General features: G+C 34.7%; 2 protein-coding genes across 2 annotated transcripts; one reads left to right on the plus strand and one right to left on the minus strand.

Annotated features, from left to right (window-relative positions):
* Positions 1-256: 256 nt before the first annotated feature.
* Positions 257-3,851, plus strand: LOC133778434 (short-chain dehydrogenase TIC 32, chloroplastic-like). Its single transcript, XM_062218361.1, has 8 exons — positions 257-469; positions 970-1,201; positions 1,302-1,381; positions 1,469-1,619; positions 1,696-1,774; positions 2,110-2,194; positions 3,258-3,316; positions 3,420-3,851. The coding sequence occupies exons 1-8, from the start codon at positions 364-366 to the stop codon at positions 3,582-3,584; spliced, it is 957 nt and encodes a 318-aa protein (XP_062074345.1). The 5' UTR covers positions 257-363; the 3' UTR covers positions 3,585-3,851.
* Positions 3,852-4,544: 693 nt separating this feature from the next.
* Positions 4,545-11,767, minus strand: LOC133778435 (mitogen-activated protein kinase kinase kinase YODA). Its single transcript, XM_062218362.1, has 12 exons — positions 11,541-11,767; positions 9,328-10,093; positions 8,506-9,237; positions 8,091-8,178; positions 7,913-7,975; positions 7,446-7,606; positions 7,234-7,309; positions 6,955-7,014; positions 6,777-6,884; positions 6,401-6,640; positions 5,869-5,960; positions 4,545-5,651 (listed from the first exon to the last, which is right to left on the minus strand). The coding sequence occupies exons 2-12, from the start codon at positions 9,861-9,863 to the stop codon at positions 5,132-5,134; spliced, it is 2,676 nt and encodes an 891-aa protein (XP_062074346.1). The 5' UTR covers positions 9,864-10,093; positions 11,541-11,767; the 3' UTR covers positions 4,545-5,131.
* Positions 11,768-23,242: the final 11,475 nt, after the last annotated feature.

Consider the following 23,242-nt stretch of genomic DNA (forward strand, 5'->3'; position numbering starts at 1 on the left):
CACAAACTAGTAATTAGGTGGGATTAAGTCAAATTGGGTTATCTCCACACAAATAATATACTCTTAGGATGATTTAATTACTAATCCAATTTCCTATCAAAGTTATCTAATAAAGGCCCCACCACAATCAATTGGCTATTTTTAACTTATTGTTATCATTAAATAAAAGACAAACAAACAAAACTGTCAGAAGGCAGTCGTGTGCGGTTAGTGGTTATCAGTAGATTTCTGAGTATTCTATTTTTCTTGAGAAAACTAATAATAGAAAATAACAAAAGATAACTGTACTAAATTCAAGGTGAAATATGAGTGCTTCAGTTGAGCTAATATTGATTTTATTTCTTAGCATCATTACTTGTAACAATGTGGATATTTGGTTTTAAAGGACCATCTGGGTTCTCTTCTCGTTCTACAGCTGAGGAAGTTACTCAAGGAATTGATGGAACTGGTCTCACTGCTATTGTTACAGGTTTTTTCTTTCTGTTTTTTGGTCTCTTTGAATTTATTTCAAAGTTGTTATCTGGGTTTTTCTTCTTTTGGTATGAATTCTATTCTATTACATTTTCTGTTTGGTTATTGAGAAAGTATGAGACAAATAATGAAACAAACAGCTTCTTCTACTATGTTCTTTTGTGACTTTTAAGTTTGGTATCTGAATGGAATTTACTGGTCTTCATTCAATATGTTACAATGTTATGTTTACTGAATATTTGTAATTGTAATTGTGTTGATCGATTACATGGTTTCTTTCTTTCTTCTGTAGATACAATGATTATTAGAGAGTGTTGTGTTATGTTAAGAAGCATTATTTGTGTGACCACTATGCACTCTCTCTCTTTTTCAGTCCTTTTCTTATGTCCCTACAACTCTCACTTGTTCTAGTTTCCCACTTTACACTTGTTCCATTTGTTGCCTTACCTACCTGCTTCACAATCTCATTTCTCACTTCTAATCTTGATCTTGTTTCAGGGGCATCAAGTGGTATCGGGGCAGAAACAACGCGTGTTCTTGCACTGCGCGGTGTTCATGTCACTATGGCAGTGAGGAACATGGATGCAGGGAAGAGTGTGAAAGAAGAAATAATCAAGAAAATCCCCACTGCCAAAATTGATGTCAAGGAACTAGATCTAAGCTCAATGGCATCAGTCCGAAAATTCGCCTCAGATTATAGCTCATCTGGTCTTAGCCTGAATCTCCTCATGTAAGAATTTGAATTACTATAATTCACTTTACCTTTTGGCCTTAAAATGTTTCATTTTAGATTTAGTGCTAAGTTTTCCTTTTGAATCTTTGTGAGAAAGTAACAACGCAGGAGTGATGGGAACTCCATTCACTCTTTCCCAAGATGACAATGAACTTCACTTTGCTACCAATCATTTAGGTATGATTGTTTTTAACCATACATTACAGCAATTATTCCAATTCCTCTTTACCTATGGTTTGAGCTAAAAATTACTATTTTTTGCAGGTCATTTTCTTCTGACAAACCTTTTATTGGAGACAATGAAAAAAACATCACAAGAAAGCAACAAGGAGGGGAGAATTGTGATTGTGTCATCAGAGGCTCATCGTCTTCTATCTAATGGGATTCGTTTTGATGAGATTAATGACAAATCAAAGTACCACTTTGGCTTAGAATATTTTATAGAGATTTTTTTTTGCTTCTTTTGGTTGATTTTCTAGTTGTTTGTACAGGTACAAGAGCTTTCCTGCTTATGGACGATCAAAGCTTGCCAACATATTGCATGCCAATGAGATTGCAAGGAATTTGAAGGTAATGAATTCAAATTTAGCCACCATTAACTTAGTATATTAAATAATAAAGAGTAACTGGTGAAAATAGATCATTTTTAAAGTCATTATGCAACGATATTTTTGTGATAATTCTTTGCAAAATAGGCTTTCTAATAAGGCATCTATCGAGTGCGTTGGAAAGACTACTTTGCAAAGAATACTATTTTTGCAAAAGTGACATTAAAACAAAAAATCTATTTTGCAAAACTCCAATCATCTCTAATTACATTTCTTCTTTATTTTAAGTCATGACATTAAGAGGGGCTAAATCTAATTTCATTATTTCTGTAATTTACTTAAAAATTTGCTCAATAGAAAGAAGAAGTGAACATAACTGCAAATTCAGTTCATCCCGGAGCAGTAGCTACCAACATTCTTCGCAACTCGGGTTTAGTATTCGGTATATCTTCAAGCCCTTTACAGAGATTCAAAATATAAAATTTCAAGATTTATCGGCATAATGCTACTAGGAATTCTTACAAGAATAAATAACATTTTTTCCTCCTGAACTTTTGACACACTACCAGATTGTGCCCTTAAAATATATGGTTGGTTAAAATTTCCTCTTGAACTATTGATACTATCATATCATGCCCCCTGTTATGATTTGCATAAAATCATTAGTATTTTTGTCCCCCCCCCCCCCCCCCCGAACTTTGACAACTACTAAATTGTGCCCCCTTAATTATAAAAATTTAAAAATCTATTTTTCTATTAGTTCTTAAAAAAATTAAAGAAATATGATTAAAAAATTCAATAAAAGATGAAAATTATTTAAAATTCATTTTAAATACATTTAATTTTAAAAATATTTTTTAAAAGAAAAACTAAATTGTTATAATTAAAAAAAGCATATTCTCTTCTTCTTCTTTATTCTTTTTTATTAATTTTTCTAATTACGTTCTATTCTTTTACTTTTGCCCCCTAAATTCATTTTAAAAATTAAATATATATAAAATATTAAAAATTTAAAACGTATTCATTTTAAAAGAAATATGTAAAACTTAATTAATTAAAAACATTGGGAAAAAATGAAAGTAATTTAAAAAAAATATATTAAAAAAAATAAGAAAGAAGAGAATATGTTTTTTTTTTATTTGTAACAATTTAATTTTTCTTTTACAAATTTTTTTTAAACTTAAATGTATTTAAAATGAATTTTAAATAATTTTACTCTTTTATTGAATTTTTTTTAAAATTTTTAAGAATTAATTAGAAAATTAGATTTTCAAACTTTAATAATTAAATAATGCACAATTTGGTAGTTGTCAAAATTTGGAGAATAAAAATGCTAATTATTTTATGCAAATCATAACAGTGGGCACAATATAATAGTATCAATAGTTCACAGGTAAATTTTAACAGACCGTATATTTTAAAGGTACAATTTGATAGTGTCAAAAGTTCAGAAGGCAAAAATGTTATTTATTCTTCTTAAAATCTTATGTTTTGGATGGATGCAGATGCTATCAGAACACTTGGAAAATATGTAATACAACACATGATCAAAACTCCTGAGCAGGTATATAATCAGGGTCATGATATAATCAGTGTTCAACTAAATCCCAACAAAGATTATCTGATATGTAATGTATTTTATTCTTTTGGATTAAATTTTGTTCCAGGGAGCAGCAACTCAATGCTATGTGGCTTTGCACCCACAGCTTGAGGGAGTAACAGGTGAGTATTTCTTGGACAGTAACAAAGCCAAATCAAGCTCTCTGGCTAAGGACAAGGACTTGGCCAAAAAGTTATGGGATTTCAGCTTGGGCTTGACTCAATCCAAGTAGTTGGAGCCAATCCTAAAGTTGTTCCATTTTTATGAATAGTTAATATCCAATTGGGGAAAAATCTTCTTTCTTTATATGATTGTTTTTATTTAGTCCTTTTTCTTAAGCTACTACTAGAGCTCAGCTCAAATAATTGGGTGGGTGAGTTTGTGTGAGTGGTGAGTGTTCAAGTCTACTTAATGTACCCATATATATATATATATATATATATATCCCCATACATATTGTTATAAGAAATTAAAGAAAGAATATTGTTCCTTGACTTCATTATGGTACAACTTTAATTTTTTTCTTCTTGGGTTAAATTTATTCTATTGACTTGATATATTTTAATTTGGTTTCTCTGTTATTTCATACTGTTCACGTTTATATCAGTGGTATAATTTTTAACTTGAGTGAGAAAAATAGTACAAAAAGACCAGTGGGATAAGGTATAATAATATAGGAAATAAAAGATAGAGAGAATCAAAACATAAATATTCTAAATTGTAAAAAGAGATTGGGAGTTCTGTCTCTGGTTTTGTTCTTGGCTTTTTTAAGAAAAGGTAAACTTTACACATGTGGTTCCCCACATGTTATTTGACACAATAATAGCAAATGAAAGAGTAAAGATAATTCTTTCTATTGTTTATCCTTACAAGGCCTAATCAATCCTTTTCCTTTTTTGGATTAGTCTCAGAAAATATCTGTTGTTTTAAAATTTTGCATGTAATAATGTATATTAATAATCGTCCAATTAATCCGTTAGTACCAATCTGAAATTGTTATTTAACAAAATCAGGACAATTTTTTAAACTTTTGTGTTTTCATGGATGAATCCTCACTGAGATAAGAAATAAGAGATTTAAATGTTAAATCAAGGAGAAAGAACAGCTGAGGCCAAAGCTTTATAAACTTAAAGCAAAAAGAATGAAGATCAACAGAATGGGAAGGAAGAAAGAGAGAGAGAGAGACACAACATGAATAAGATTTCTTGTATTTGATGCAAATATAGTTTAGGTACAACAACAGTATCAGCAAGACCAGCCAAGCCCATTGCAGGAGTTTGGAGTGATCTGCTATATGAACCATAGAAGAGATGAACAGACAAGCCTGGCAAATGTTAACCCTTCTTCCTTCTTCACAAAACTCTGCTTCAAATTCTTGTTTCCATCATTCTGTACAATCAACTTTTGCTGCTGTTGCCGCCCTTTTCTCCTTCCCAGAAAAGGAAACCAAAAAAAAGGATGATTATCTGGGTTCAAATGGTAATGGATCATTTAATTTTTTTTCTTTTTTTTTTTTCAGGTGTGATTAAAATATACATTTTTCTTTTCCCAGTGGCTGATAAGGTTCTCCTTGGTAAAGAATTTCCAAATGCAGGTTTTTCTGAGGCAGCAGCAGATAGGCAAATTACAGTTTCAATAGCTTCAAAGCCTCTTGGAGATCCATCCAACTTTGGCTCATAACTTACAAACTGGACCTTCCTGCAATGAGTGAGAGATATAAAACCGACCTAAAAGCATCAAAGCCAAGTTCTGCTCTGACCAGGGATCTCAGTGAAACAATCAGATGCCGTTTGTCCGGTCCAGCATTGGTGAGCTCAGACTGAACTCCACGGATGAATTAAGCTTTACATGATCCTTCAAGAGCTGCTGAGACACACGATCAGCCAGAACCGACTGTACATCATAAAACTCGACAGGAGTAGGCCGCCCCATCTGATTTACAATTGGGGAATTATCTGAAGAAAACATATCTCGGAAAGCATGAGAGGTTTGTTGCACTCCCCGAAAAAGCTCAGGCTTTGGCTCGTGATAAGGAGTGCTACCATTTGTATAGAAACCACTTTGACACCTCTGGATTGTCCCCATACTTTCATGAACATAGGTATGCTGCTTAGGATGATGAAATGGGAGGGCACCGCTGCCACCCGTGAGAGGTGTGGAGGAGCCGGAGGCAGTATGAGGGCTAGATATGGGAGATGGAGACAACCTTCCACTCATATGTTGTGGTGACCTAGAATATAGAAGTGGGCTTCCGATAGGAGAAACAGGGCATGATATGTTCCTCGGCGAATGCGCATCACTGGGAAGCAGCAATGACATGTTAAAGGGGAAAAACAAATATGAAAAAACAACTCTAAAATAACAAAATAAAAAATAAAAATTTGAAGAAAAATTATGAGATTATCTATTTAATTATGTTAAAAGAAAGAAAAAGAAAAAAACACACACATACACATTGTCCAATTGTCCATTTTTAAACACATGTTTGCGCATGTATGTTGATAGAAAAAATATACCTGGACACTGTACCGAATTTCGAGCCTCTAGACTGATGGTTGCCCATCCCTTCGGAATCTATGCTTGAATAGTTTCTCGAATTTCCAATGCCCTGTAGTAAGAACCAATTGTAAGTTGAGGCATGGTTCTGAATAAGCATGTTAATTACCCATAATATGCAAGCATTCACTTCAAAAACACAAGCACAAGTCTTGGTTAGCGGATCTCAATGAGGACATAAATATGGATCACATACACAGCAGAAGTGTCAAAAGAAAAATTTGACTACACTTGTGGACTTGGCAGCAAAGAGTGCCTTAATTGAGAATATAATTTCACAAACACAGCCACATACAAAAATATATAAATATGTGAACCACAATACGACACATAATGACTCCTACTTGCCAAAAAAAAAATTCTAGCAACAGAAAGCAAAAATAATACAAGTGGCAGTATATATAGACTAGAATCAACTATTTTTTAGCTAGGAAAAAAATTGAAGATGTAAAACAGTATCTATACAAAGAAGAAGAAGAAGGATAGTAATACCGAAGATCTCACTGCAATTGTTCCCGATGATGGTCCTTCAAAAGGCTCAGCACTAGGAATGGGTCTATCCAATGGGGCAGCATTTTTAACAAAGGGATGCTCCAAAAGCGTTGACGCGGTGGGACGATTCATGGGATTCCGCTGCAAGCACCTCAACACAAAGTCCCTTCCCTCTGCTGACAAATGATCAGGAATTGCAGGAAGTTCCTTGCTGTTTCCAATCTTAAACATTGCAGCAACCTTTCGAAAAGAACATAACAAATGAAAAGTTCTTGTCAAACATCAGATATGTCTGCCATGCAACTGCTATTATTGACAAAAGTTACAAAGAGACAAATTCTGTAAGAGCCAAGCTTCTACAAAAAAATTTACTCACCCCCTCAAACTGGCTCCAAGGTGGTTTCGTTGTAGCCATCTCCAGAACAGTGCACCCAAGGCTCCATATATCAACAGCAAGATTACAACCATTTGAATTGTTGAAAACCTAAACAATTGATAGAAAACGTTAAAATATTGCCTCATTAAATGTAAAAAAGACTCGTGAGAAAGCTGACCTCGGGTGCCATCCAATAGGGGCTTCCCTTGAATGACAGCGGACAATACTCCCCAGTAATCTGAAAAATATTTAGAAACTAGATTAGAATCCACAGCTAAATGGCTAGGCTAGTCTTAACCCAAGCTATCAACCCTACAAGCACCATCCTTTTAGATCTCATTTCGTGTGTTGTAATCCAAGCTATCAAAACATTTCTTGTTTTGAATTCCTAAAATATGAAATGGGTCAATCATTTCCATTTCACTGGTAGTGGAGATATTACAAATATTGTTCTTACATGCTTTGCCATTCCAAAATCAGCCAATTTCACACGACCATTGGGATCTACTAATATATTTGCTCCTTTGATGTCCCTGAAAAGAATTTCAGCTTACTCATTAGCTAAAAGATGTTAAAAAATAATCAAAATAAGAAAATGATACAAGTGCTAAATGATTTTTTTTTATCAGTGGTCTCAATCATATTGAGCTTTCATATATACCCACTCACCTGTGGACAGTATTTTTAGCATGTAAATATGCAAGCCCCGATAAAATTTGTTGAGTATAACTACGAATAGCTAATTCACCGAACTGGCCATATTCTTGAAGCAGTTTATAAATAGATCCACCCGATACATACTCCAAGTATATGTATAATTTGTCATCAACCTGTTTTACATACAGAACCAGAAAAATTAAAATAGTTTTTAAGCTTCGATACCAATCCCTTTATAGTAAAATTACTTTTGGACAGGCAAAATAATACCAAACAACCAGATAAACAACCAGATAATGGTTATATGATCCACTTACATAGATACACAAGTTATTTTTATTACATTAAAACAACTATTAGCTCACTTAAAATAAGCACAACAACTTTCTACATCCTCTAAGAATTTGGAAGAGCATTCATATCACACCATACCAAGATTATAAGATCAGAAATTAAGTTGGAGTGTTCAAGGAACTTACTGTCTCTGATCCATAATACTGCACAATATTTGGATGTTGTAACCGACTTAGCAAAGCAATTTCCTGCAACAATAAAACAGTAAATCTCATCAATGAAAAAATACATATTTAAATCAATTAAGATCAATAAGTTATTCTTGGCACCAAATTTCCAACAATCCACCACAAAGAAACATACTTGCCCCAACTGCTGTGCACTTTCTCTTGATTTTGCATCATCAGAAAACAGAGTTACTTCCTTCATGGCGCACATTTCACCACTTTCACTAAAGTCCAAAACTAAAACAAATCAGGGAAAAATTTATTGCAAAAGAATTTCTGCATTTAAAAAAAGAATTTCTGCACGTCAAAACAATGAAGAGCAATAACTCTCCAGTTAAAAGAGTTTAAGAGACTTTCCATTTAAATTTCAAAATGAACAGGGAATAAATGATTCAGCAATACAAGACCTTGAAAAATAAAATAATAATAATAAATATATAAATAAATTCCTGCCATGTACTTACTTGTTGAGTTGCAAGGAAATTAATTAGTATTATACATGCAATAACTAAAGCTTTCCCTTTTGAGCATAAAATCCTCTAGAAACATACCGGTTGAAGCCCAGATATACATGTCCAAAGGTGCCCCTTCCAAGAAGCCGCCCTTTCTTCCAGCGTGAACCAGGGCTTGTGGGATTTTCTGCCCTACCAGGGCTTCGTGGTACTGTCGGAGTTGTTGAGGCAGAATACGTAGGAGAAAAAGGACTACTATTGGTGGTTATTAATGGAGGAAGGGGCAACCGGTGGCTTTGTTGCCTCCCATCATCAGGCTTGCCTGTAGGTGACTCTGCAGCTGTTCCTCCAGAACGTGGATGCAGAGGGGTGACCGCACCACTGTGTATCCTTGAGCTGGGACCAGGGCTGATCATTCTGGGGCTAGGTATAGGAGAACACTCAGGGCTACATCTGCTGTGCTGCCAAAATAGCTGCCCTGACAGATCCCCTCCTACTGAATTATGCCCAGAATTATGACCTGAACCTGGACTAGAACAGTGTGCAGAAGCTATATCTGGATATGGTTTTCCTGCCCAGAACCCAGAGTTCAGAAATTGCTCAGTACCAAATGCCCTCATAGGACTCCTAGAAGGACTTGATTTCGAGCTATCCGGAGCACTGCAGAAAGCACCATGTGATGGAATTTGCAAATTTTGCATATGCATGCTTGCAAGTTGCCTTTTAGGTGGTGTAGACAAAGTCTGGGTGTTGGACAGAAGATTTGATGGCCTCAACGTCTCCTTTGAGTTCTTTCGGTTTAAAGTAGGGAGTGGATCCTTGTGCATTACCCTAAACCAAGATAAAATTAAAAATTAGTCAAACATTGTATATCACTAAAGGGAAAACTTATTATTTCTATGTCCCAGAGATGAACATTACCTTGATGGGCTGTTCAGAGCAGTTTTATTTCCATTTTCATAGTCAGATGTGAGGGGACTTATTAAACGTGACTCAGATGGGTCATCACTGTCAGTGGAGCTATCACTAGAAACAGAAGCAGTTGCTAAATCTCCCTCAGCAATAAGGAGACAAACAGGCTTTGGAAGGGGAAAAACCATCAATGGCTTCGACCGCCTATCAAGTTCTGATTTTGAGGATGTACTAATGCTAGAGTTGGTACGGCCAATACTAGAAAGTTGTGTCCTAGGAAGGGGAAGCGGTTGGGCAAGAGGCCTTTCTGCAAAACTTTGACATCTTGATACTTGTGTGGAGGGAGATGGTGATCTGGATGGAACCCTGGATAGAGATCCCCTTTCTGAGATAGTATCACTACGTCTCCTAGAACCTCCTGATTTTGAGCTGCTCTTATCTTCAGGTGCACTCTTAAATTTTCTGTGTATTGTATCAATAAAACTCTCCTTATTCCCTTTCTTTTTTCCTTCTTTAGAGGAAGACTTTCCCCACCAAGAAGGCATTGCTGGTGTTACAAGCTTGAACTAACAGTCAAGTTCTAAGTTCAATTTTTTTCCTTTAAATGAGCTATCACATTACACCAAATTGATGACTAGATATGCAACTCAAATAATAGTTACAATGATCGAGTCAAATGGCCTTATCCACAAAGTCACAGAAGTATGCAAACAGGACTCATTTCGGGATGCAAAACATAGAGGAGAGCAGCTTAAAAGAGGTTTCACAATATAACCTGGATAGATTAAATATATTCTTGTTAGTTCTGATTCAGATAAAATATAAGTTATATAAGTGAAACAAAGTGTTTCGCAAAAGGGCCGAAAGCATGCAGACTTAAATTTTAAGTGCACAAGATTGCAAAGCATACAGTTTATATATAAAAAAATAATGCCTGCAAATTCCCACTTTGGGATCCAGAAAGTACATTTAGTAAGTCAAAGATTTCAGGAAGAGAAGGAAGGTTTTAATGACAATAAGCTTAGGGATTAAGAGAGCTATAGAAACACTCCATCTATAAGCAAATACAAGGAGTGATTACTTTAAGATAATTGAACAGGTCACAACAAGGCACTACAAACCACTTGTAGTTTAAGAACTTTGCCACAAAGTACACCTCAATTGCACGACTTTAAAAAGCCAGGCTAATAATTTTTTTATTAAAACAGAACTAACTGTTCTCACAATACTAATTAATAACATAGTTCAAATCATTTCTTCCTCTTCTTCATTTTTTGCCAAAAATACTACATGCTTGCATGGCTTTTATTTTAATAGGACAATCCAATTTTTTGGTAAGTAAATGACCACTATGAAGCTAAGGTCCTGTCATACAATTTTCAAAACCGATTTGTGAGTTGCACTACCAGGTCCACCGCAAGTAATTTTCAGAAATAAATTGCCAGCTCCATATCTGAAATGCTGTAACAAAATGACAATCTTCTTAACTTAACAAACTGGGATTGATAATCCACTAATTTCTAACAACCTTCACTGCATAACTTGACAAACTGGGAGTGGCTCACATTTTCATCATCTTATGCATGTTTCCACGATAAAACTTCAGTCTCGCTTCCATTTTCATCTAAACGCATTCTGGATCATTTTCTAACATCTCAAAAAAAGAATTAAATTAACAAAAAAATCTCTACTTTTGGTTGAAGAAAAACCAGCGACATAATTGCAGTTGTTCCAATACACCTCATCCTCATTACACCTTAGCATACCCATAATGCCATCGAAACAGATCAACTCATATGACCCAATTCATCGTCCACTATGCTACAACATATTACTCTCAAGGCTCAAGAACCCACTCACAAACACTTCCCGGCACAGATCTACACAATTCAAGCATTCATTTCCACAAAATCAAAGAGTTCAACTTTAAAAACAAGCTGAAACCCATCAAAGAAATAGAATTCTCAAGCAATATACACACTCAAAGTTACAAACTTTTCTTTTTCCACGCTCAGCATGTAAAATGTTGGTATGATTCGGACCGATGAATTCACTAACAAATTGCATAAACCAAGAACCAAAGCAAAACTGTAACCCAAAAAAAAATGCTCTCAAAAGAAACCCCTAAGAAATATCCAATAAACAAAACCCACAGAACAAAATTCCCTAAAGTAATCAATTTGGGTGAGTGAGAAGGCAAAGTAAAGCCAAAATTTACTCACAGTGTGATGGAATGAAGTTGGAGTCCCTTTTTTGTACTATGCAGAGAGAAAGAGAGAGAGAGAGAGTCCCTCCCAAAACGACGACGCTTGAAGAAAAAACTCCAAGGGCGACGCCTCTGGCTGCTATGGTGGACTGAAGATGCGAAGCTGAAAAGGCACAGAGAAAAGATATAGAGAGGAAGAAGAAGAAGAAGACGGAGGAGGAGAGAGAAAGAAAAAGTAAGTGTTTTTGTCTGCGTTTTTTTTTTGTTAATATTTAATTATTTATTTTAAGAAAAATAATTAAATAATTAATATGACTAATTATTATTGATTGGGAAATATGTGAGACCTTCGCTAGACTTACTGACGTCTAGAAAACGACGTCGTTTCCATTACCATCATCACCATTCATTCTCCGTTGAATGCTGATGAAGTCAACCAGTCGTCTTAAGTCAACGGCTACTGTGAGGGACTATGGAGTTACGGTGGTACGAGAAGTATGAGATTTTCCGCATTTTTTCGGTTTTATTTATTTATTTTTAAATAACGGCAACTCAATTAAATATATTCCATTCTCACTATGCTTTACGCAAGTGTGATTGTTTATTTATTATTATGATTGTTATTATTATTTTCTTTCTTGAAGAAGAAGAAGAAGAACGAAGATCCTTCGTTTTGGCTTTATTTGCAATTTGGTCCCAATTTTGGGTTTTTTATTTGCAAATGTACCCATTTAAAGTGACAAAAGTTGCTTACCTAAGAAATAAAACATATTGTTGTGTGATGATTTGTACTATATTATTTATGTAATAAGATCAAAAAAATTTGTATCTTTCTCTCTCAGTAACTTACATTATGTTTCTAACAAATAAATTAGTATAAAGTATAATAAACTATGTTCATATGCTTGATGATGACAACTATAATAATAAAACTTAAATCAAAATTTTCCAAAGTTACTATTTGTATGATTAATTAAATGTTTAGGTAAATATATATACACATAGTTAGATTTTATTTAAAAGAGAAAAGAGAAAGTTTAGATACAACTCGAATGATTTGGGCAAATCAATAAATAGTAAGCTTACGCACGTCATTTAAAATATAAAACTACGTACTTTTTTCTTATCATTTTTATTTAAAACTTTTAACATATGTTGTGTTTATTAATTAGATGTGAATTGAGATACTACTAACATTTTTTTAAGGTAGTAGTGTATTTGTCGTTAAATTATATTTGGTGTTATGCTTTGATTCCTAAAATTTTAATTTTAATAATTAAGTCCTTATTTTTTTAATTTGAACAATTTAGTCATGTATACCAACGCGGTCACATAGTCTAGTAGCATTAAGAGTGTTCATTAGTCGGATTGGACAAGTTCTTAACTATCCAAATCTATATTAGAGTTGGAATGTGTCAACCCATAACTCATCCAATAACACTTTTTTTGGACTCAGCCCGATTGTCGGGTTGGGCGGTTTGGATAGGATAAACTTTTTTTTTCCTTTTAAATTATTTATTTTTAACTAGAATCTTTCCAATCTAAATACAAAATTAAAATGTATGATTTTTTATTAATATATCAAAGATTAATATAATTAAAAAATTTGAAGATACATTTAAAAAAAACATTTATTTTATAAAGTAGTTTAGATTTATATAATATATATTGACAGTTGACTAGCTATTTTGCTAACAATTAAATAAACAAAAACTTAAAGAAAATGAGATTGGAACACATATTTTTACGTGGTTTAGGTTATTAATTAATCCTAGTCTACGAGTCACTTGTATTAGGATGCCTAAGAACTTGCACAGCTCAAGTTCTCTTGGTTTTCAAGCAGCGTATAGGCTCACTCTGAAAGTTAGAATCATATCATTTACAAGGTGTGCCCTAGCCCAATTTATAGGTTGCTGGGACAATTAAGCTCATTAATTGGAGCTGATTACAATTATTCTTCCTTGATGAAGATTTGTTACATAATAAATACACATTTTATTCTTAAGTGAGTTGGTAGGCTCCATCATATCTTGGTGGACCCAAAGTAAGGAATGTCGGCCCACCGTTTTATTGGGGGAAAACGCCCCCTGACATTGTCAGAGTGGTAGTTGCACATTTTCCCATGTCAGGTGGCGTCGTGGGACATCATTTTTGCTGCTTGTACGGAATCGACAACACAATCCATGTGACAGTGGGTGTCAGAAAGTTGTATGTGGTCCAGGTTCATTGTGCATGACACCTGGCTACTGTTCTCCTGGTCCGGAGGAAGGTCCTCGCAAACTCAGAGAAGGTGATCAGGGAGGGGGATGGTCTTGTAGTGAGACTTAGAGCACCACCCTGTGATAGGGTCCTCGGGTAGTGATGTTTCTAGGAGGATGTGCTCCTCTGGTGGTGGTGAACTGTGGCAAAGAATGGGCTTAACCCCCGTGGAGCCTTAAGCAGGCTCCGAGGAACTTTATTAGCTTACGTGGAACCCTAATCACCCTTACTCCAAGAGCAACTATTCTCGTAGGATGACCACTCCTTGCTGATGCCCCCCAAATGATCAGAGACTAAGGTCTGAGTTCACTTGTCCGGGTCTGTGAGCTAGTACGTCCTCGAGTAATAAAATAAACAAAACAAAAATACAAGCATATTTTATGAATTTCATCTATCGTGTTTTGTGCATACTATTTTCATTAATTTCCCTTAGGCTACATGAGTAATAAAATGCGAAAATAAATGGATGTTTGCATTGTTGGTAATACCAGCAAAGGTGCTTGACATTCCAGGCGTGAAGAATCAACTCCCCATTCAGTCGAGCTAGTTTGTATGTCCCGGGACATATGGTGCTCTTGATTTGGTAAGGGACTTCCCCAGTTTGGGTCCAACACTCCAACACTAAGATCTTGGGTTGCTAGGAAAACTCGTTGCAACACCAAGTCCCCCGACCTCGAAATTTATATCATTCACTAGTACGAAATACGCATGGGAGGTCGGTTAAAAACCGATATATAAATGTTCATAGGTCGGTTCAGAACCGACCTCCCATGCAATGACTTACGATGTCAAAACTGTTGGGGTTTAATGCCCTAATTAAAACTCAAATTCTTTGTAATCTCATTTCATTATCAATAAAAGAATAGAAATCATTTTTTGACTTGGTCAATCACTTTGCTCACATGTTTTATTTTCATGATTATTTGTTTAATATAAACTTCTATTAAATCCCGAACATATAGCTAATCTTATTTATAGTAACGTAATCACAGTGGAATATAAATATAATTATGAGTTCAAAATAAGTTAGTCCTAAGATTAGTCAGTGCACAAGATTTACACTGACTTGCCAATTTACGATATGATCTACTTACAACATTAGCAAAGTAGATAAGATCGGATGTATTTGTTACATCGGACTGGATCGATATTGACAGTTGATAAGATAAGTAAACATATCGTTATTATCTATTCTAGTCATATCATATAGTTGACCATAAGTCAATTCAATCTCAATTCTGAGTGGTTATATTATTTGAGTTCTTTGACTTGTTCGTTACCAGCTTACCCTACGGACTAGCCCATACTTACATCTTGGGAACTCAGTAGTATAATTAAGTGGGAGTGTTAATCATAAATATGAACATCTATAGTTTCTGATGAAGAAGTGAAACAATGGTTTTCTTTTAGTTTGGTTCAAGGTGTTAAATGATAGAGATCTCATTTCAGTAATTAAATTGGTTTACCGAAATATCATTTACAAGGAACTAAGTGTTTTGAGGATAGAATCAATGAGGGATAAAACGGTATTTTAGTCCTATCTCATTATAGACCGTCTATAGAGGATTGAGTGACAATTATGGTTGTAACAATGGATAATTAATAGCGTATCTATATTTGTTATAGAGCATTCTATGAATTCAAGAGTGCAATTCTGAGTCTATAGTGAAGTCACGAGGAATTAATAAGTTAGTAAATTTATTTGTTAGATTTATGATAACTTATTAGAGCTTGATTTCATAGGCTCATGGTCCCCGTTGTACCTTTGATTAAATAATCTAGATAATCTCAATTAATTGATTTAATCATCAATTAGAATTATCAAAGTTGACCAGGTCAATTTCGGATAATTTCACAGAGTTATGTAATTTAGTGAAGAAAAGAGAAATTATGGCAGATTTATTAATTAAGTTAAATTAGTATCTAAATTAATAAATAAATTTAAATCAATGTTCAAATTATAAATAATTAATTTGATAAAGGATTCAATTAAATCAATAGAAAATAATGCAAGCCTTGATTTTAAGTTCAATGGGCTTATAATCAAATGGGAAATTTCACAGGCCTAAAGCCCATGATAATTTTGACCTAGGGCTTTAAAATGACTATTATTTTATTGATTTTTTAATTAAATTAAATGAGATAATTGAGTCTATAAAAAAAGTGCTTAGAGAGAAGTCAAAACATAAGTCACAAGTCAGATTTTCTAATAGTTTTAGATTCTCTCTAAACATAAGTTCTTTTTCTAAGCCTCTTGATTAATTTATCTTATTCTCTCTGTATCTATCTCATGTGTTGAGAATTGCCCACAATAATCTAGGTGATTCTAAGGTTACATTGGAATACTGTGAAGAAATTAGAAGAACGGTTCAGTTTCTTGATAATACTCTGCGACAGAAAGGATTCAAGAGTTAGAGAAACTGAAGGAATGACTCTTTAATTCCGCTGCATATACTGTAAGTATTCTATTCATTGTTTCTCTTTGAATTTAATTTTAGAAACATGTTTTAGGCTATCTCATATAAATTTATTTAATATTAGATATACATGAAAATAAATAAAGATCATGTATAAAGTTTTCCCAACAACTGGCCTCAAAGCATTTGATAATCTTTATTTTCATGCATGAACATGTTAAAAATTGGATTATTTGATGTGTTTGAATAATTTGATGAATTTTTATGTTTTTATGAAACATATTGATTTTATGTGAATTTTAACAATTTTTTAGGTTATTTTATCGTGTTTTCTATGATATTAATTTTATATATGCTTTATTTTATGTAAAATGTGTTAAAAATTAATTATAAAATGTTTTTGGTTTGAAAAATTGCACAAAAAAAATTTCTGAAATTTTTTTCTTCTGGCTGCCATGCGCACCAGCACACGCACCAGCGCGCGCACATGCCCAGCCCAAATTTTTTTTAAAATTAAAGAAAATTAAAAATTATGGTAATAAATTATTTATAATTAAAACCAACAATATATTTTTTGTTTTATCATTTAAAATTGTTTTTTTTAAAATAAGATATTTTTGTTAGTTGGGATTTAAATAATTAGATATTTTCTACAAAGTTTCAAATTCAAATTTAAAAATAGACTAAGAACTTAATTTTAAATCTTTTGATATATTAAAATATTAGAATTATGATATCAGATATTTAAAATATTTTCATTTAAATTATTGATTTTTTTTATTAAAATTTTATTTGAAAATATAAATATCTTTTTATTCTTTAGTTTTTAATATATAAATTATTTGAAATTTGAATATTGTTAGTTAGATATTTTTATGGATATTTGAATTTGATTAACTGTTTTGAGATATTTTAGGATTGTTATAACTATTTATATTTTTTTAAATGATTAAAATATTAGCTAATAGTTGTAACAACACAAGATATTTTTGAAAAACAGTTAAGATATTGATTTTAAAATTGGTTAAATTTTGAAAAATATCATTTTTTTCCAGCCAATTAATAAAATATTTTTGTAATAATTGGGATTTAAATTAACTTTGCTTAATTGTTGATAAATCCTATTTAAATTAAATTAATATATTTTTTTTCAAATTAACCTAAAACCATGTTGATTGTTGATAAATGAAATTTAAATTAACTATTGTTAATTGTTGATAAATTTAATTTAAATTGACTTATTTTTGTAAAATTAATTTGATTTTTTTTTGATAAATTCTAGATAATTAATTGTGGTATTTTTGCAAATGAAATACATTGTGGTATTTTTGCATAAATTCATAGAATTGCTCATATAGTAACATGATTAGATTCATCTAATTATAACATGTCTGTTTACACTATATGTGGTATTTTTGCAATTGGGCTTAGATGCATATAGTGGCACATATGTTTGTTAGATATATGGATTTTGCCAAATAAAATATTCATAAAATGATAAGTTTTATTTGGGCCCATTAGAAAATGTAAAGTTTAAATTCCTCTCTTGTGGGTGATCCCACTTGTGAATGCTCATTTGATTTGCATGACAATAGTGGGCATAATCAAATAATAAAACGAATGTTTAAATTCCTGTCTTTTGGATCTTGTATGGAAGATAGGGGCATTTGTAGTAGGAACGACATACTGGACCCAGCCCTCCTCCATACAAGCCCAATTGTTAAGGCTCATTTACCTGAGTTTGACTTAATTGTATATGTTCATTATATTAGTTAAACCTAAATATTGATTAGCAACAAATTAATTCTAAATTAATTGGATTTGCTTCAATGTGATACTTTAGAATTAATAGGAAATTATTGGACTTTGGTTTTAAAATTTTTAATTTGTTTAAATTTTTTTGGAAAAAACATAGTCATTAATTTTCTAAAAATAAATAATAAAAATATATTTTTTTTATTTTAATAATGAGCTAAGCATAACCAAATACGAAATCCCATCAATAAAATGAGTAATAAAATATTCATGGACTAAAACCCAACCCCGGGGACCTTGAATCCTACTAAAACGGTTAGTAGATTCGATCCTGAGCCTTAAGGTTCGAAAACCTGCGCCTAAAACCAAATAAAACTAAGCCTAGCTCAAAAAGAACAGGCGGGCCGCAGCGCGCCTCCCAGACAGACAGGCCCCCTGTTTGGGTGCCAGGGGCGGGCATCGACTTGCCCCTAAGGGTCACGACGCGCCTGCCAGACAGAGCTCAGTGAAGGCCCTGGGGTTCACTCAAGTCGCGACTTGCATGAACTCGGTTGCAACTTGACCCTGCGAACCTAGTTCCCCTACATATTCCTCAATCCAAACTCAACCAAAACTCATCAAAAAAATTCCAATATCACAACCAAACATTAATACAACATCACCACTAATCTATCAGCAAAACCCAAGCCTAGAAACACTCAAAACACCATCAAATAATCAACTCCAAGATCAAACTTTCAAGTTTTCAAACAACATAAAAATAGAGTAAAACACTAAAGTTCCAGCTGAAAATCCTTACCTCAATCCCAAAATTAACACCTTCAATTAGTGCACTTAAATCTTAAACCCCAAGCCTCAAAACCTCAAGTTTGAATTCTCTATTTCTGCCTCAAAATCCCAACCGAGAAAGAGAAAGAAATAATCGAGAGAGAGAAGAGAGAACCTCTGTTTTTGCTGCCTTAGTACTTTCTACAGCCAGCCTTAGTTTAGCCTATCTAATGGCCTAAATGACCAAATCACCCCTAGGGCCATCTAAAACCTTCAAAGCCACCTAAGGGCAAAATTGTCATTTCCCACCTAACCCGTTAATCATAATTAACGTCTTCCAATTCCCGTTACTCCCAAAATCCTCAAATAATTACTAAATCATAACTCATTACCCGTTCATCCCTAGTAATGTACTAAACACCAGTTTACCCCCTAGACTCACCTCGAGCCCGGTAAATAACCCCGTTATGACCAAACCGCTAACTTACATCCTAGGATCGTCTCTTGCCGAATAGCTTAAACATAATCACATAATAATGTGATCTCACCCATATATCACATACAAACTCATAAATATATATATGCCCTCAGCGGGCCAAAATTATGAAAACACCATTCTTATAAGAAATGGGCCCACATGCATGCAAATATCATCATATAGTAATATAACTCACATAATCATGCATATAATCACATAATCATATATTAAACCAAGTATGGCCCTCCTGGTCCCCTAATCTAGGCACTAAGCCATATTAGGGAATTTGAGACATTACAACTATCCTCTCCTTACAGAAATTTCGTCCTCGAAATTTACCTGAACAGCTCAGGATATTGACTCTGCATATATGACTATAGCTCCCAAGTCACTTCCTCGACATTGTTGTTCCTCCATAATACCTTAAAAAATGTATATTTTTTATTTCTCAAGACCTTGTCCTTTCTGCCTAGTATCTAGACTGGTTGTTCCTCATAGGAGAGATCTGCCTTACTCCAGATCCTCGTAACTCAACACATGAGTCACATCTGATACATACCTCCAAAGAGCTGAAATATGAAATATGTTATGCACAACCAACAATTCTGGTTGATGATAAGGCCAACCTATAGGCCACCTGACCAACCCTCTCTAGGATCTCAAATGGACCTACAAATCTAGGGCTCAGCTTGCCCTTCTTCCCAAATCTTCTCACCTCTTTCCAAGGTGAAACTCTAAGGAAGACATAGTCTCCCACTTGGAACTCCACGTTCCTGCGTTTGGGATTAGCATAACTTTTCTGTCAGCTTTGAGAAGCGAGCATCCGAGCTCTAATATTTTCAATGGCGTCATTGGTCCTCTAAACTACCTCAGGACCCAAGTATCTCATTTCTCCCATCTCATCCAAATGAATGGGAGACCAGCATTTCCTACCATACAGAATATAATAAGGAGCCACCCCAATGGTCGACTGATAGTTGTTGTCGTAAGAAAACTCTATCAAATGTAGATACTTACTCCAGGACCCACCAAAGTCTAGCACACATGCTTGCAGCATGTCCTCTAATATCTGGATCATCCTCTCAGATTGTCCATCTGTCTGAGGATGATAAGCAGTATTGTACTTCAACTGTGTACCTATGGCTCTCTGTAAACTTCCCCAGAACTTGGAAGTGAATGTGGGGTCCCGATCTGACAAGATCGACATCGGTGCCCCATGAAGGCGCACAACCTCTTTCACATAGAGATCTGAGTATTGGTTAACTGTATAAGTAGTCCTCAGTGGTAAGAAGTAAGCTGAGTTGGTATATCGATCCACGATAACCCACACCGAATCATGTTGACCCATAGTCCAGGGTAAATCCACCATGAAATCCATCGTGATGTCCTCCCATTTCCACTATGGGATGTCCAGAGGCTCCAATAGTCCTGCTGGCCTATGATCAGCTTTGACCTGTTGACATGTCAAGCACTTAGCCACATATTCCACCACATCCTTCTTGATCCCAGGCCACCAAGTCAATGATATCACATCTTGATACATCTTCGTGGTGCCTGGATGCAAAGAGTAAGGAGTAATATGAGATTCATCCAAAATCTCTCGCCTCAAAGTAGTGTCCATCGGAACACATATCAGAGATTTGTATCTCAACAAGCCCATATCTAACATTGTATAATCTCTAGACACTCCAGCTAAAACATCCTCTCTAATCTTGGTCAGTTGTGGATCACCCAACTGACCTTCCTTTATTCTCTCCAACAACGTAGACTGTAGCGTAATGTTGGCTAACTAGCTTACTAACAACTCTATGCCAGCTCTAGTCATATCCTCTGTTAATTTTCTGGATATCAACCTCGCACTGAAAATCTATCCTGGACCCTTCTGGCTTAAGGCATCTGCTACCACATTGGCCTTTCCTGGGTGATACATGATTTCACAATAATAATATTTTACTAACTCCAGCCAATGCCTTTGTCTCATGTTCAGATCTTTCTGTGTGAAAAAGTACTTCAGACTCTTGTGGTCAGTGTAGATCTCACACTTCTCCCCATAAATATAGTGCCTCCATACCTTTAATGCAAAAACTACTGCTGCCAACTCTAAATCATGAGTGGGGTACCTCTGTTCATATTCTTTCAACTGGCGTGAGGCATAAGCAATCACCTTCCCTGACTACATAAGAACACAACCCAAACCCTGATATGAGGCATCACAGTATATCACAAACTTCTCCTGATCTGTTGGAAGACTCAGAACTGGAGATTTAATCAACCTCTGCTTCAGTTCCTGGAAGTTGTTCTCAAACTTGTTTGACCACAAAACTTCTGATTCTTGCGCATTAGTTCAGTTAATGAAGTGGCAATCTTTGAGAACCCTTCCACGAAACGTCTGTAATAACCTGCCAACCCAAGGAAACTTTTAACCTCTTAAGCATTCTTTGGCCTTGGCCAATCTATGATCGCCTTTATCTTGGCTAGGTCCACTTTAATCCTCTCCTTATTGACAATGTGCCCAAGGAAAGTTACCTGAGATAACCAAAATTCACACTTCTTGAATTGTGCAAACAATCTGTGTTCCCTCAGTCTCTGTAGAACCAACCTCAAATGTTGCTCTTGTTCTTACTCTGACTGAGAATAAACTAGAATATCATCGATGAAGACGATCACAAACTGGTTCAAATAATCCTTGAACACTATGTTCATCAAATCCATAAAAGCAGCTGGTGCATTAGTCAATCCAAAAGACATGACTAAAAACTCATAATGCCCATATTTGGTACGAAAGGCAGTTTTCGGTATATCTCCCTCCTTGACCCTTAGTTGATGATAACAAGATCGAAGGTTTATCTTTGAGAATACCATTTTACCCTGCAACTGGTCAAACAAATCATCTATCCTTGGCAGAGGATACTTGTTCTTAATTGTTAACTTATTCAGTTCTTTGTAATCAATACTCATCCTCAGAGAACCATCATTCTTCTTCACAAACAGAATTGGTGCACCCCACGGTGAGATACTAGGTCTGATAAAACCTAAGTCTAATATCTTCTGCAGTTGTACCTTCAGTTCTTTTAATTATGCTGGGGCTATTCTGTAAGGTGCTCTAGATATTGGTTCCATTCCTGGTGCCAGTTCTATCACAAATTCAATCTCTATATCTGGTGGCAACCCTAGTAAATCTTCTAGAAACACATCCAGAAACTCACAAACTAGTCTGGTCTCCTCTAGTCTCACTGCATGACTTGAGTAGTATCAATCACACTGGCTAAGAATCCTATGCGTCCACTTTGCAATAGATCTCTAGCCTTCATAACAGATATCATGGGTATACGGGGTCTATGCACAATGTTAACAAACACAAAAGGATCCTCACCTTCAGGCTCAAAGGTTACCATCTTCCTTCTGCAATTTATGGTTGCCTCATACTTCACCAACCAATCCATACCCAGAATCATGTCCAAGTCGCCCATAACCAAGTTTATCAAATCAACTAATAACTCTCTGCCCTCCACTGTCACTGGCAATGATCTGGCCCATCTTCTAGATACTACTAACTCCCCAGTGGGTAATAAGGTCCCAAACCCCACAACATAATAATCACATGGTCTACACAGTCTATCAATATTCTACTAGCAACAAAATAATGTGTAGTACCAGAATCAATCAAAACAATATAAGGGTTTCCAGCATTAAAAGCTGACCTGTAACTACTGAGGGACAAGCCTCAGCTTCTACCTGAGTCAATGCGAACACTCAAGTTGGGGATCATCTTTATTGAAGATATTCTGGTTTTTTCTCAATCAGAGTCAGAACATAAGCAACATATAAGGTTGGTTCTACAAAGACTGAGGGAACATAGGTTGTTTGCTAAGTTTAAGAAATGTGAGTTCTGGTTACCTTAGGTAACTTTCCTTGGTCATATTGTTAGCAATGATGGGATCAAGGTGGACTCAGCAAAGATTGAAGCGGTCAGAGATTGGGAGCTTCCTTAGATTGGCAGGTTATTACAGGCGTTTTGTGGAAGGGTTCTCAAGGATTGCT

This window comes from Humulus lupulus, chromosome 5 (assembly GCF_963169125.1).
Source record: "Humulus lupulus chromosome 5, drHumLupu1.1, whole genome shotgun sequence".
NCBI lineage: Eukaryota > Viridiplantae > Streptophyta > Magnoliopsida > Rosales > Cannabaceae > Humulus > Humulus lupulus.